The sequence below is a fragment of the Nestor notabilis genome, unplaced genomic scaffold (assembly GCF_000696875.1).
Source record: "Nestor notabilis isolate BGI_N333 unplaced genomic scaffold, ASM69687v1 scaffold9537, whole genome shotgun sequence".
Lineage (NCBI taxonomy): Eukaryota > Metazoa > Chordata > Aves > Psittaciformes > Psittacidae > Nestor > Nestor notabilis.
The window spans coordinates 3279-18603 of NW_009936889.1; the positions used below are offsets into that span (position 1 = coordinate 3279).

General features: G+C 36.9%; 1 protein-coding gene across 1 annotated transcript in view; it reads right to left on the minus strand.

The window, feature by feature from the left end:
* LOC104408843 (myotubularin-related protein 13-like) overlaps window positions 1-15157 on the minus strand; it is a gene marked incomplete at both ends in the record, with an annotated part of 17284 nt that extends 2127 nt beyond the window's left edge. The window contains 5 exons of the mRNA XM_010018567.1: window positions 1-66; window positions 7415-7648; window positions 9443-9570; window positions 10951-11077; window positions 14972-15157. Of these exons, the coding sequence (XP_010016869.1) occupies window positions 1-66; window positions 7415-7648; window positions 9443-9570; window positions 10951-11077; window positions 14972-15157 (741 nt within the window). The remainder of the gene's footprint in view (window positions 67-7414; window positions 7649-9442; window positions 9571-10950; window positions 11078-14971) is intronic.
* Window positions 15158-15325: the final 168 nt, after the last annotated feature.

Sequence of the window (15325 nt, forward strand, 5' to 3'; positions counted from 1 at the left end):
TCTTTCCCACAAAAGCTGCCACCTTTCTGGGCTCTGATTTAATTTACTTTCCAACCTTTCGATTTCCTGGAACAAATAACAAGAGTTTTCTGATCACAGAATCACTCCCTGCAATCATTTTTGTACAACCATTTTCTGGTCAGCATTTTTACACAGGGAACTTTTAGGCTGTGTTGACCAGTAAAGTACAAAAACCTCTGTCAAACCAGCTATAAACCGAAATCCACCAAACTCAGGGGTCAAAAGCAACCAAGTACAGCGTCAGCCATGCTGTTCTTGCATGCCACAGGTTGGAGGAGCCATTATGCTTTCAATTCTCTGCAGTTCTCCTGAACACACAAAATTCAACACCAATTGCCATAATAGAAACACGACGATGATAAGGATAGGCTATATTTTATAAAAATATTTACAAAGAACAAATCCTGTGCTGTGACACCAACATTGTACATTGCCAATATTAACATTTACCCTGGTTTATAAAATGTGATACAAAGCTGTAATAAAAGACGGAAATGAAACAGAAAGATTTATTCTATTTGGATCCCAAACTGTAACAACATGTTCTTGTTGTGGAACTTGGGAATATGACCCATGTTGATAACCTCCAGTTAGGGTTATTTCCTGTTAATAAGACAGTTCATGCCAAGTAGAAAGAGGCAATTTCATTAGTTTATGTTTACTTCTGAACACTCATCAATACATTTGTCATTACTTTGATGTGTGGTCCATATTCCTCACCATGCTTCCTTTCTATATTTTTACTTTCAACAACTATATTGTCACAAAGATCTGAATTTTAATGAAATCAAATTAAAACCTCAATTTTTAAATCCAATTAAGTATTGATAGAACCAAAACCTGTCATATGAGAGAGAATTCTCATGCTATATAAAAACCAACTAAAACTCAAGGCATTTATTTTCAAAGGAGAGACAGTAAGTCTCTGACTTTATTTACTTCTACTGCACCAAGTCATTAAAGTAGATTTCATGATACTCTCCAACTCCTAGTGGTCTTTTAGAATGACCATTTCTTCAGGGCATTGTTATTGACTGAAAGACTTACAGAAAATTACTATATTTGAACAGAAAATTAACTCCTGAACTGAATCTTGATACCTGAATTGAAAATAAAAAAGCCAATATTCAACAAAACATTTCTACAAACTCTTCCTTGCTGAAAGTAAATTAGAAAATGCAAAAGTAAAATTAAATGTAAGAAATCTGTCTTATCAGCAAGACTCAAACCAGAAGTTTTATAAACTGAAGGTAGTTGAAAGCCATATATATATTAAATATTCTGGGATTCTCTTCCCACCAAGAAATAAAACCAGAATAGTTTTGTTTGGAGTATCTTCATAGGTAGATACAAAAATAAGGAGTCATGAACACAAGCCAGACTAAAGGCTTCTCTAGATTACTTGCTTCTCTTTCAAAGTGCTGAGTGTAAAATGCTTCCTGATGGGATACAAATGACTGAATCAATTTAACACAGACTTTTCATGTAAAAGGCTTTCCAAATTGCTGTAAAAGGATAAAAGCTCTTTTGCGCTAGAAGTTAGTCAGGTTTTAATCTGATCATTCTCTTTGTGCCCTAGTCTTGACTTCTGAGTATGAGTCTTTCTCTGAAGAATCTGGAGGTAACTGAAACGTGTTACTTAGCAACTGGGTCACATTCCTTCTTTTTTTGGCTCTACAATGAGTAGTGCTTCCAGAACTTAAAATGAAAACCTTTCAACAATCCCCTATATATAAATGGAAAAGTTAGGAATATATTCTCCTTTAATAAACCCCATGTAAAAAACTTGTATGGCAATAAATCACTAAGATTTACTCTTGCCCTTCAGTTTCAAATTTTACTGAAAATGTCAGATCTTTTTTTTCTTCCACATATGGAACGGACTATGAATAGCTGCATTTCCTTGAGAGAAAAATGCCTTAAATTCATCTTTCTGTTTCATCTCCTGTTGCCTAAACTTATGGGAGCAGAAGTCAATACATATAAAAAGAAAGGGTGTAACAAAAACAATCTGTGGATATATGAGTATCGATTTCCTGAAATTAGTTAATACAAATGATTAGCATTACTATGCCTTTCAAAAGATGTATCTGCTAAGTAATCTGCTTTGTAGTATCTGAATGGAACAGACAGGAGTTAACCCTGGAGACACTCCAGAACTGTGGAGACCGATCGCCTCCTTTGAATCCACAATGTGTATGTGCACACAAAACAGTCCGGATAAAGTCCTTCAGTAGTCAGCTGTTTTGACTGTGACAGAGCACCCTGTTTTGTGAGTCCTTCCTTGTCAGTATATATAACTCCTGGGCTAGAAGGTTTCCAAGACTTTGACCACAAATGGAAAGATACTGAATGTGTATCCAGTGATTGAATTACTGCCTCTGTCAAGTGTTTAGACTTGCGTGTGCACTAAGTTGTACACAACTAGTTGTTCAGTATTTGGAATAAACTTTAAGGTTCAGGGTCCACTTTGATGGACCAGTCTTTCTGGCACGTAACTGCAAGCTCACAATCTGAAGCACTATTTTTATTGTTTTGCTGGTTATTCATTGATCCCTCACATAGCTTTAGTTCTTTACAGTGTATATTTACAGCAGAGTTAATTTGGGTGACTGGCATCTTTGAGTTTGCCAACCTCTTGCTGAGCAATCACAATCTAATGTTAAGTGACGTAATTGCTTATTTGGAAGAACAGGATGTGTAGGTTCACCTCTCACAATTCTTAAAAGTACTGGAATCTGATCCACCCCCAATGAATTATGAAGACTGAATACCTTTTTAGGAATGCCAGCAAATTAGCAGGAAACAGTGGAGATATGTCTGTCCTCAAGGATTTTACTTGTATTTTCACTAAAATACTGGTAGATTACTACCTCTAATACAACCAGGCATATATCACAGAATAGTTGAGGCTGAAAGTAACCTCTGGAGGTCATGTGGTCCAGCCTCCCTGCTGAAGCAGGTCCATATAGAGCCAGTTGCCCAGCACTGTCCACAGATGGCTTCTGAGTATCTCCAAGGATGGAGACACTCAATCTCTCAGGGCAACCTGTGCCAGTGCTCAGTCACCCTCATAGTGAAAAAGCATGTTCTCATGGTTTAGATGGAACCTCCTGTGTTTCAGTTTGTGCCCGCTGCCTCTTGTCTTGTCACTGGGCACCACTGAAAAGAGTGTCGCTCCGTCTTCTTTACACATTCTATTCAGGTATCTATATACATAGATAAGATTCCCCTGAACAGTCCCAGCTCTCTCAGCATTTCCTCATACAAAAGATGCTCCAATCCCCTTATCATCTTTGTGGCCATTTGCTAGACTCTCTCCAGTAGCACCACCTTGTTCTTGTACCACTCCAGAACAGAGCATAATATTCCAGGTTTGGCTTTAGCAGGGCTGACTAGAGGAAAAGGATCACTTCCCTCAACCTGTGGGCAATACTCCTGATCCATCCCAGGATACCACTAGCCATTGCTCCTGCAAGGGCATGTTGTTGGCTCATGTTCAGCTTGCTGTTCCCCAGGACACCCAGTTCCTTTCTGCAAAGCTGTTTTCCAGCTGGGTGCCCCCAGTGTACACTGGTGCATGGGGTTGTTCCTCCCCAGTCACAGGACCCTGCACTTCCCTTTGTTGAACATCACTTAGATAAGTTAGCTCATTTATAATATATCACAATATATACATGTCAAAGGATCATTTGAAGAGCTAGTCTTCATGGGAAACATTTAACCCAGAATTTTACCCTGTACTGAAGATGTGGCTCTTGGATGTGCTACACTGTGGTGTTGCCTTACTGAATTTTACAAGTAATGAAAGCAAGTGCTGGGCGGCGGGGGGGGGAGTTTTGTGGCAAAATCTACGTTTTTTAAAAGGGAAAGTTCTTCTAAACCTATTTGTAACTAATCTCTGAAAGAGAAAATAAAGGCATAGGTATGCTGTTTCATAATTACCTTTCATTTTCTTTAAAAATGGATATGTAGCTACTCTTAATATCAGTACCTTCTTTCTGATTTCTATTACGCAGAAAGTCCATGGGAAAATGGTCTTAAAGGGGAGGACCTCTGTTTGAATCTGCTTGTGAACATTTATGTCTCCAAGGTACACTTCTGAGAACATAAGACTTTGAACATCCTAGCTCATATTTCTGTCTCTGATGTGGTGGAAGTGAATTGAGAAGCTTTATACAAAAACCTATATTTTAAAAAGCATTTTATCATCTGCAAACTTTCAAAGACTTCATTTAGGACTAAATGAATGAAATGTGCAAATTGGTTAACTTCCTTAAACTCAGAAACATAAGGATTTATGGAAATCAGAGAGCCATCACACCCATCTGGTTAAAGGTGGATTACTATTTATCCAAAACACATTAGAACATTTACTGCTAAAGAATTACACCTTTTGCTCTTCACAGAAGAGCACCACATTCTACCAAGGAAAATTCTCAATTAAGACACTCATCAACTTCTCTGCTTCAGCTTTAGATCCTGAAGAGCACTATCTCATTTCCAATTGAAAAATATCTTTAGAACAAACAAATTTGGGCTTATCATTATAAACAAAGGGAGAATCAATCTTCCCTAGTAATTTACAATTGCTAAATATGGTTTCAGTTCTAACATTTTTTGGATACCAACACATTCTCAATGGATTTATGATTAAAGAGAGGTCTTTCTCCTACATCAGCAATAGCCCTAAATTAACAACTTGTTTTAAAAGAAAGTTCACTTTGCTTTTTGAACTTACAAGAATATTTTTGTAACCTTTATACAACCTCTTCAAAGCTTTCCAAATGTTCCTCTCCATCACTATCTTTTATTACTATAATCTAATTCACAAACAACATTTAAACTCTATAAAACCTGACCTACATATCTTTAGAATATAATACGGCCAATTTCCCTGTTATATGGCAGTTTCTCACAGCTGTAGATATGGATAGTTTGGCATTTACCCCAGGAAGAAATGCAGAAGAACACTATTGCTCTATTCCTGTTGTACTTCTGGCCTCTAGTTACCTGATACAAAAGCTCTCTGGGTTTTTTTTGCTAAAGAATTCCTGATATGACCCCTGCTGAGAGACAGCTTGCTCTTTGCATTTATGAAGTTGTAAGCTCTGAGAAGTTCTGGCTACCGCATTTTGAGTCAAGGTGAGTTTTACAAGTGATTAATTTATTTTTTTTAATTGGGCATTGTTCCTGTGTTTGATCAATTATGATTGGAATGAATGGAACAAAAGAAATTTGAGGAATGTGCCAGAATAAAGCTAACTCTCTAGCAAAAGCAAGTCTATCCTCAAGGACTCAAATCCATTCAGAAACTTCCTGCCTTAAAAGTTTGCTAAATATCATCTTTGATTCAGGGGAGTTTGGGAACCTCCAGCATATCCCAACTTTCCAAGCATTGCAGTATTAGCCCCTGTAATCCCAGCTTTAATAGAAGGTAAAGTCTGCAAACAGATTTCAAAGGGAAAAACTGCACATAGTGACCTGTATCTCAATATGCAGGTGGCTTGAAACAATAGCTCCAGGAAGTGAATGATGCCTTTGTCATTTTCCTGCACTATCAATCAATTAATTAATTATAATCAACTAATAAACATTTAAGAAAATACAGATGTTAAATCAACTACAACAATTATCACAATAATAGGATTCTTTTTAATCTTCTAATGAAGAAACCACAAAACCTAAGCAGCATACATAAGCTGGAACAAGAAAAAGCTAAAATCATGCATATAGTTCAAGTACCAAAATATTCTAAAGAATCGAAATTTACCATTTTGGTCCTAGGAAGCATGAATAAACTGAGAGCAATCACAGAAAGCTTTTTTGAGAAATTTGGGCCAAGATGTTCAATTTATGTTTGTCTATTTGCCTTACACTTGTTAAAATCAACTAGTGTCATATTTTGTTATCTAATCTGTCTAGAAATCTATGTCTTTGTCATTTTACGACACGCCTACTTTAAACTGAGTAGAAAGAAGAAAAGAAAGCTAGATTCCACATTTGCCCAAGTTAAAATAACAGTTCCTGCATTTCTTATAAAAGGCAACCTAAAAATTTATTATGCTACATAACTTACTATTAAAAAAAGACAAAATGAATCCCTGACTGGCTTTCTCATAGTTATTAAATTACTGTTATTAACTCCTGTTAAAGTGTACTCCCAGAAAAGTGTTCATTCAGAATAACATAAGCTTTGTAGGAAGTCTGATTGATTCCCAGACCAACCATCACTTCTCAACATCACTCAGTCAGTTTTACTAAACACCTGTTTTCACATCTATCACGATCCTTTTAATAACAGTATATCTATAACGCATTAACTTAAATCACAGAATCAACTAGGTTGGAAAAGACCTTTAAGATCATCAAGTCTACCCATTACCACAGCACTGCCAAGACCACCACTAAACCATGTCGCTGAGGGCCTCATCTACATGGTTCTTGAACACTTCAAATCAAGCCTTGTGGGCTCTAGGTACCCTACAGCAGCAGCTACACTCAGTAAGTACTAACACTTAGAACTGACACCTTCCAGTTTTCTTGCAGCATTCTTCAGCCCCAAGCTCCAAAGCAAGAAGCTGTGGTGGTACAGGAGAGACTCAGTTTTAATCTCTAGTAACAACAATTCTAGTACGCTGATGCTCATTTCCCTCCTATTATTAGAAACACATTTTTTCTGCTGAGTTAACTCACAACCTTACCTGGTTGCTCAGACAGGTTTAATGTACCCTATGGTGAGCCTTGAATAGAGCCATTTTTCATATCTAGAAGAAAGTCTCTGTACAGAAGGCTCCAGTTAGTTATTTGCATGTGTCTTGTAGGATCCTTTTTAATGTCATCCTACGTAAGTTCAATGACAACTTTATTTCTAACAACAACACCAACATATTTCCCTTCTGCTGGTACTGGACATAGCTACTCAGAATGCTCCAAACACTACTTGTGAGAGCTGGTCAGGAATTCTGTATATTGGCTTTACTGGCACAGCTGTGTGAACTCAATTATGCAGCAAAATCCCTGTACAAAAGGCTTTCTCCTCCTTCTACACATGTCATCTTTCAGGAATTAGTCTGTCTGTCGCTTATTTCTTGCAACAGCAGTTGCACCAACTGAATTTGTCACAGACAACATGAGCCTTCCTGAAGGAAGAAACCCACTGTAAATCCTCTTGTAGCAGTTGCTGCAAGTGATCAGCCAGTTCTCTCTGAGGTCTGTTAGACCTCCAGTGTCACAACATCAGGTGAGGGGAGAGGGCAGTAATGTTTCACCTTCCCCATTTCTTGCACCACCTGAGATTTTATCCACCACATCCATAAGGCAAGTAAAAAGTATATATATTAATTTCATGAGCATAAAAGAATTTATTGCTCTGTGTAACGCATGTACTTACATTTAAAAGGCTGCTGATGGCATCAGGCTGTATTTTTTTAACATCATCATAACATGGCCATACTATTTTCCTCTTAGTTTGAGAGAGTGAACCATCTGTTTGGTCAGTTTCCTCTGAAACATTGCATTTGGCAGTTACCATGGTCCAATCATAGGAAGGACCTGTAGCCAAAATCTCTTCCACATAATAATCCCACTTTTTGAGGCTGGACATATTTACATTTGGTTTCAGTGCCTATTTGAAAGAAAGTGGTGTTATAATGACAGAAAGGAAGTCTTCGAGTTTCAGATTCACAATACGTTGCTTATATTTGTCTAATAATTCTAAATTGAACAGTGTATGGCACTTGGTGAGTAGTGCTGCAGTTTGGTAACTTCCACTTGGCTCAGTCAGATCAAACCCTAAAACTAATACTACACCCTTCAGTGTTTCTCAGCAGAAAATCCAAGTCTCTACCATGAGAGAAAGGACACAGGCTATGTAACGTAGGTGGACATGCTACTTGGAAAAACCACAGTAAGAAGTCAGCCAGAGACTGCAGATCTTTCAGAGTAGTTTAAAACAGAGCACTTTGTATTAAATATTTTCTTGTTGTTGTTTGCTTTTTCCTTTAAAAAAATAGGGTAAGATATTCAGTTTGCATCCACCTTACTTGAAGGGTGTTACTATGTCAGGTGAAAGGGCAAGGTTAAAGTCTAAAGAGTGATGCTTAGTCATAATGACTAATTCTGCTATTATGACTAATTCTGCTACCATGTCAGCATTTCATCTGAGGAAAAAGTTTCTTTTAAAAAAGATAAAGAAAACACTATCAAAATATCGAAAGCTACTCCTGATTGCTTACTCATTAGGCTATGTTATGAATAGAACATACAGCGAACTGGCAGTCATTCAAGCTCCAAATTCATCACAGTGAGGGTTCTACAGAGAAAATAGATGTTTCTCTAAAACAAAGATACCTGTAGCACTTTCTATCCACTGAATACCACCCTCTTGTTTTCTCCCTCCTTCCTCTTGCACTACCACTTATTAGGTACGTATAAGTGCATGTGTGTGTGGTGTGTTTGGGTGGGTTGAAGGGAGCAGCACCTTTGACTGCAATTATGATCTGATGCAGACTCAAAATATTTTAAAGGAAATAATTCTTTCCCCTTTTTCAAAATTAGGTCAGTTTATATAGCAGATTCGAATGCAAGGTGCTATGTGTGCTAGAATACAATGTGGTAAAACAACTCGAGGAAAAAGGAAAACCAAGAAACACCAACAAAAATATCAGTGGTGCCCTGGCCTCCAAGACAGTGGAGACTGTCCTGTCATTATGTTTTCTGGTCACCAGCAGCGGACAGATGTTCAAACAATGATTTATCAGGATGAAGCTCACTGCCAAAGCAGGAGAGAACAGCACAGGAATAAACACATGTGGGGCAGTGGGATGGTAGGAGTATCTTAAAAACAGCCTTGACTCCTGAACTACAGTAAGAACAGACCTTTTTCTTGCAGTTCTTGAGATATCTTGACTGCTTCCCTGGCTATTGCACTATTCTGCAATGGCAAGTGTATTGTGAATTTTATGTAATTATTCAAGACACAGTCAAATCTAGTGAATATATATTATCATATGAGACAGTGATATAGATAATGTGATTCAATCAGATCATTATGAAATGTATCTCATTATCACTCTAAACTCATTTCCTCATAATTACATCTTACAGCATGTAATTTATTTTTTTAACAATCTGTGCAAACTTTAAGATCATTTTTATAATCATTCATATAATTAGACAAAATAAAAGAAAGATCCTCATTTACCTCAGTGAGATGCATAAATACATATTCCAGAATGTGGCTCTTCAAATGACATTTCCATAACTAAGCCTAAGAGACACTGATCCAATCAATCAGTGTGGGCCTGGGTCAACTGTTCATCAAATGCTTAATTCAGTTGAGAACAATCAAGATATCAAAATGTACTCAAGGAATCACTCAGAATAACAAACCACCTGTCTGTTTTTTAAAAAATCATACCTCTATTTCAGCAGGGGCATAGAGGTAATTGAAGAAAATAGGGCTCCTTTTGTGCATCTTTTCAATACATTCCCAAATACAAATTCCTTTTTTGGCATGTTTATCTCCTTTATCTTCAAATAATGTCCCTAGAGAAAGAAACAGCAGCAACAAGATAGCTTTATGGTAATACATAACAAACACTAAAGCATTGATAAAAGGAATTCCACAGACTAAATCTACTATTGAATGCCACTGCAACAAGAGATTGTATTTGATGAAATAACTTCTGTGGTTTGCAATTGTAACTATTCAGTAGCATTATATTTATAAACCTGATCTGAAATTTACAGAAATACTTGAGTGCATTTACGAATGTCCCTTTCTGCTTGCAGCTATGCTGACTAAGCAGACCACCAGGCCTTGCTAACTGACTCTGCCCCCCACTACCTGAGGTGACCAGCCCTTCTAATCTGCTGCACCAGCTGCACCATGTACCTGCAAGTAACTCATTTCCCTAAAATGAGTTACTTGCTAACTCATTTCAGGGAAAACAAATTAGGCTACTGTAAATAAATATGTTAGTCATATATTTGTGCTATCTGAAATTACTTTGAAAGGACACACAGGTTATCCAAAATCTGCTGCAACAGGACTTTATATTGCATTAAATGGTATTTGAAAGCAAATTACCCCTAAATAAACTAATACCTTCTTCCGCCTAACCCTTCTCCCTCCTTGTAGAACCACTTAACAATCCAGGTTGGAAGGAACCACAGAGGTCATTGACTCCAGCTTCTTGCTTTTGTTCAAATGAAGACATATAATAGAAATTAACTTTTTTGTTGAAATAAAATGGTTGCTCAAGTTCAGCCTGTTGCACAGTTACTACAGTTCTTAAGAGAAGCATTCAAATTGACTGTATGCCATGAGAACCACCCCACGAAGCAGTGCAATTCAGAGCACGTAAGTGTTTTGCTCAGTGAACAAGTTCCAAGAAAAGCCTTAACTGTGGTTGTGTGGTCTCATTAAGAGGGCACTGACAGCAGATAAGACCTTGGAACCAGTAAGGCTGCACATGACAGATGGAGTAAAAGGAAATAGAAAAGGAACACTGAAAGAACGCAAGAGAAAGAAGTGAGAGAGAACAGATGGGAAGGCTTTCCTCTCCTGAAACCTCATGCACCCTCTGAAGATTCCCAAGGACTTTGTTTTTCTGTTAAAATGAGGTATTTAGTAGGGTAAACTGAACCACGTGGATAAATTGCTAAAAAACCTGGACGTATGGCACTAATGTCTTCTACTTTCTCTTAGTCCCATCAATGGCATGGCTCAGGAATCATTCATTAAGAAAATTCTACATATTCTTCCCCGTAATTTTCATTTATGTTCCTCAAATGGAATTCATTACATCATCACCATGCAATTATTGGACTATCTCAAACTAGGCAAATTTGTAGACCAAATATTGACAATAAGAATACTGACAACTATGAAACCAATATGCAGTAAACAAACATCACACATACCATGTTCTAGTCTTTCGTAATCTGAATCCAGAAGAAATGTTTTAAATCGATTTGATATGTGATGAAAAGCCAGAAACTTCAGATAATATTGATTGAACTCAAACTCTGTTGGGTATTGGTTATGAATCTGAAAAAAAAAAAAAAAGAAAAAAAAAAGAAGGAAAAAAGAGGATATTGAGGTATAACAGAAACAGATGTGTGAGAAATAATAATGTGAAATATGACAGCAAAATAAATCCCCTGTGGATGCTGACAATAAATACATCTATACTGTAGGCAACATAACCACCTAAGTTGAAGTTAAGTATAGCTGGTTTCTCTCTGATAAGTCTTTAGTGCCGTTTCAGTTAATTCACTGATTTTAAGGGATATACTCAAAATTTACATGTAAGTTAGAAGCAATGTTTTATACTTGACAATTTCAACATATACCACCTAGAAAGGTAAGCCTACAGGGATGGGTTATCTTTGAAAATTACAACTGCATCATCTTTTAAAATGCTTAATCTCCATAAGATATGAACAATTACAACCTGAGTAAACCAACAGGTGCTTTTAATATTATGATTAGAGAAAGTCATTATTTTAGAATTCTTTTTCAAATCTACATGTTCTCAATTAACTTAAATATCTCCTAAATGTATTTAATAGTCTTACACTACTACCAGCCTGCCTTGGTTTTCCAATACATTTTGGTTTTGTAATCCTGTTAGATATCAATATGTATTTAGTTGAAGTAAGAAATATGGCACTCCAAAATATCCTGTGCTAGTAATCATTAAGAGGGTACTCCTGCAAACACTGGAATAACTGAATACATCAACCATGGGAGTAGCATCCTTACCTCCCTTTGCATAGGGTGCTGTAACAGAGCTCCTTATTGAGCTTAAAAGAAGTCAGTTCTAGAAAATCATTCCACTTCAATTATATGCAATGAATTACCACATAGATACAGAAGAAAAATAAGCAAAGCTTCCTGCAGTGACATCACATGCATAAACTCAGTTGTCTTAGAAACAGAGGATCTGCCAGATGCTTCTATGGTGAAAGAATGATTCTGCACTAATAATTCAGCTGACACCTGCAGATATTGGCATAAACAATGACTTTTTACATGATGATGCAGTTCTAATTCAGGAATTACTGCTTCATTTGTTTTCTCTGTGTCTTTAGTTTAACCCATGACATTTAATGCACATACTGGCTCTATGGCAACTTTCTTACTGAACCTAGTATGTTGAGACTGTAACGGTTAAAAATATTTTGAAAGGACCAAATGTTTATTTCTGGTGAATGGGTGATTTTAAAAATCTTGATCATAATATATTACACTTCAGGGTCAAGTTGCAATCTAATTTTATTCTGTAGTTGTCTAATAAGTTGCACAGAAGCCAATGAAATTTAATAGAAATGTTCAAGTATCTTCAGTAAATTTATTTTTCACAGTAAATTCCTATGAAACTTCGTCCATTAATTTTATCTCAAAAGTCTTCCCTAGAGTTTACAACCATACTGTTAGAATTTGGTACGTAAATACTATGCTATCATGAGTTAGGAGACTAACATTTGTAAGTCCATTTCTAAACAGGATTGTAAGTCATTTAGCTTAAAGATTTTTCCTAACAAACAAGTCTATATTATATACATTACACCGATTATGCAGTAAAGCCGTGTACCCATGCCCTTTCTTGGCTGAACATAACATTGGCTGAAAAGATTGTAACTCCTAGACAGCCCTATCTTTCCTCATGAGAAGTTACTGCCTCCTTCAGATTGATGTGCTGAACTGCTTCTAAACTGACACCCATCAAAATAACATGGCCTTCTCTATCACTATTTTTCTACTATTTTGATAGGAAATGGCAGGCAGGTTCACATGAATGCCTTTGCTAACAGATCAGAAGGGTAGGATCTCCACCAGCAAAGAAGTGATGAATAGCTCCAGATGGCCTGCAGGAGGCAATCCTTCTGCTAATGGAGCTGCAGCCAGGGCAGGTGGCCACAGCTTAAGACCAAAAACCAGAAAATAAAGATCTTTCTGTAAAATGTATCTGTTAATAACGTATATTTTATATAGAAGATACAGAGTCAGATACCTAGTGACATGCCTTAAAGCTGCTGAGATGAATTACCAAGGCAACTTTCTTTTATTTCCTTAACACATTCACATCTATAGTAGCAATATTTTGGGCACCTTGCAGCTTGAGGCAAAATCATACTTGACAGCAGGGATTTATTCCACTTTACATTTCATTCTAACTGTTAAAGATAGGGTGATTATAATCTATTATTCCATGTTCTTAGAACTGCAGATTGTGTTAAACGTGACTTAAAGAAATATCAAGTATTTTGTCTTGAAGAAAACATGGTACATTCTGATTTATGACAATAAACCAAAATCCTGAATTTAAGTTTTATCTTTGTTCTGAATAACCTATTTGTTTCCAAAGTTTGTGTGACCTCTTGACCTGAGAAAAAAATTACTCTACAGGTATGCGTGGATAATTTCCTTGCTTTTCTTTATGCCAACTTTCTAAGATTTATTACAGTAAAACTGAAGCAAAGTGTTTCCAGGGTGAGAAACAGGATATAGGCTGTATCTACATAAGCAAGTAATTTGGAGCAAAAGGAGTAAACAGACTGAAGCAGCTGGTGCTGAGGTCCTTGCAGCTCTACTACGTATTTGTTGTTTTACGTTGGACCAGATTCAGTCTGGTTGAATTGATGACCCCCATAGTTTCAAGCTAAGTGATGAATTATCTTTCAAGAGATGGTGAATATTTAGTACATACCAGAAGCAGAACTTTGGGGTTAAACCCTTCTAAGAAAAATCTAGTACATATGCACCAAAACAGCATCAACATATGGTAAGGGGAGATGCTGGAGGGATTTACTTCAAAATTACACTACTGCTTGAAACTATACATAGGTCTACTCCTTTCTACTAGTAGACAGTGTTATCCAGTCAGCCCATTAAAGCTTGGAGAAGACATCTAACAGCAGACAGAATACAGCACCAGACAAACAATTCACACATAGAGCCACCAAGCAGATGTGTTTCAGGATTGGAAGATGTGGCTATTCTGTCCTGTTGCAGCCACTGCAACCAAGAATCTGTTTTTTCTACTCCAGAAAAGGAGCAATAACCTTAAGCTGTTCTAAGGATTAGTCAGGGGGACAACTGGGCAGATTAACTTGTTCAAATGAAAAATGCAGTACTCATTCTCTTTAGAGAAATCTCCCCATTTAAAATAAAAAATAACCTTAGGAACACGGCCATTGAGAAATAGATTGGTGAAACAGACACATACTTCTACAGTTTTCTAGTGGGGAAAGCTATAGGAATCAAACCAAATTCCAAAAATACGGTTTATTAACTTGCAAGACAACAATAATGATGGTTGCTGGTGTTTAATGTCCACAAAGCATTTAGATTTACTGGTTTGAGATGAAGAAAAGGACAGACTTTAGAATTAACCTGAAATGAGTGTAATATTCTCAATCTAACGTCTTCCTACTCAATGTAACTGCTGGTGTTCACCTTTTGAACATGCAATATATATATGAAAATATGAACATCTCAAGACCCCCTGGTTTATAGGTTGTTTTTTCCAGAACTGATGGAGAACAAGGCCTCTTCAAAACTCATTGTCAAGCACAAGGAATTAAAAACTGTCTAGTCACTGTGCCAACAGTCAGTCAATTTCTTCTTTTGAATAAAGGTACCCCAGGCTGCCAAAAGCCAGTCTTAATCTTAAAAATCCATTTGAAATCTGCATAAATGACCTGAGAAGATCTGTAATGCCAACCATCCCTTTTGGTCTGTTTTCTGTGGGTGGATCAGCACTCTCTAGGCAACCATTCCAGCTCTTCATGAGGTGAAATTCATTCACTTCAATAAAACCTAGAGAAGGAGGCTGCTAGTATTCTCTCAAACCACTAGCTACAACATCTGAAATAGAGGCATCTATGCACTTATTTATTAATTCTTCTTGTAAACTAAAATTACAGATTGACTTACCTGATGCACACAGTCCAAGAACTGTAAGAAAACAGGAGCAAATCCACTACCTTGACAATTGAGAGTCAGATTACTACGTTGACTGAATTTATGACCAAAAGAGAGCCATTCTTTTTCCACCAGCATTCGAAAGCCTTCAAGTGTCCTATAGAAGGGATCACTGAGTAACTGCACCAGCGATATTACCTAGATTACAAGACAGGATATACTGTGTTAAGAGTGACAGAAGTTAGGAGAACATTTTAGTCAATGAATATAAATATTCCATAAACTGTTTATAGTTCAAGGAAACAGAAGCCTTCATATAAACTCAAATACAAGTATTTTGCTCGGTTGATACGCTGGAGGGAAGGG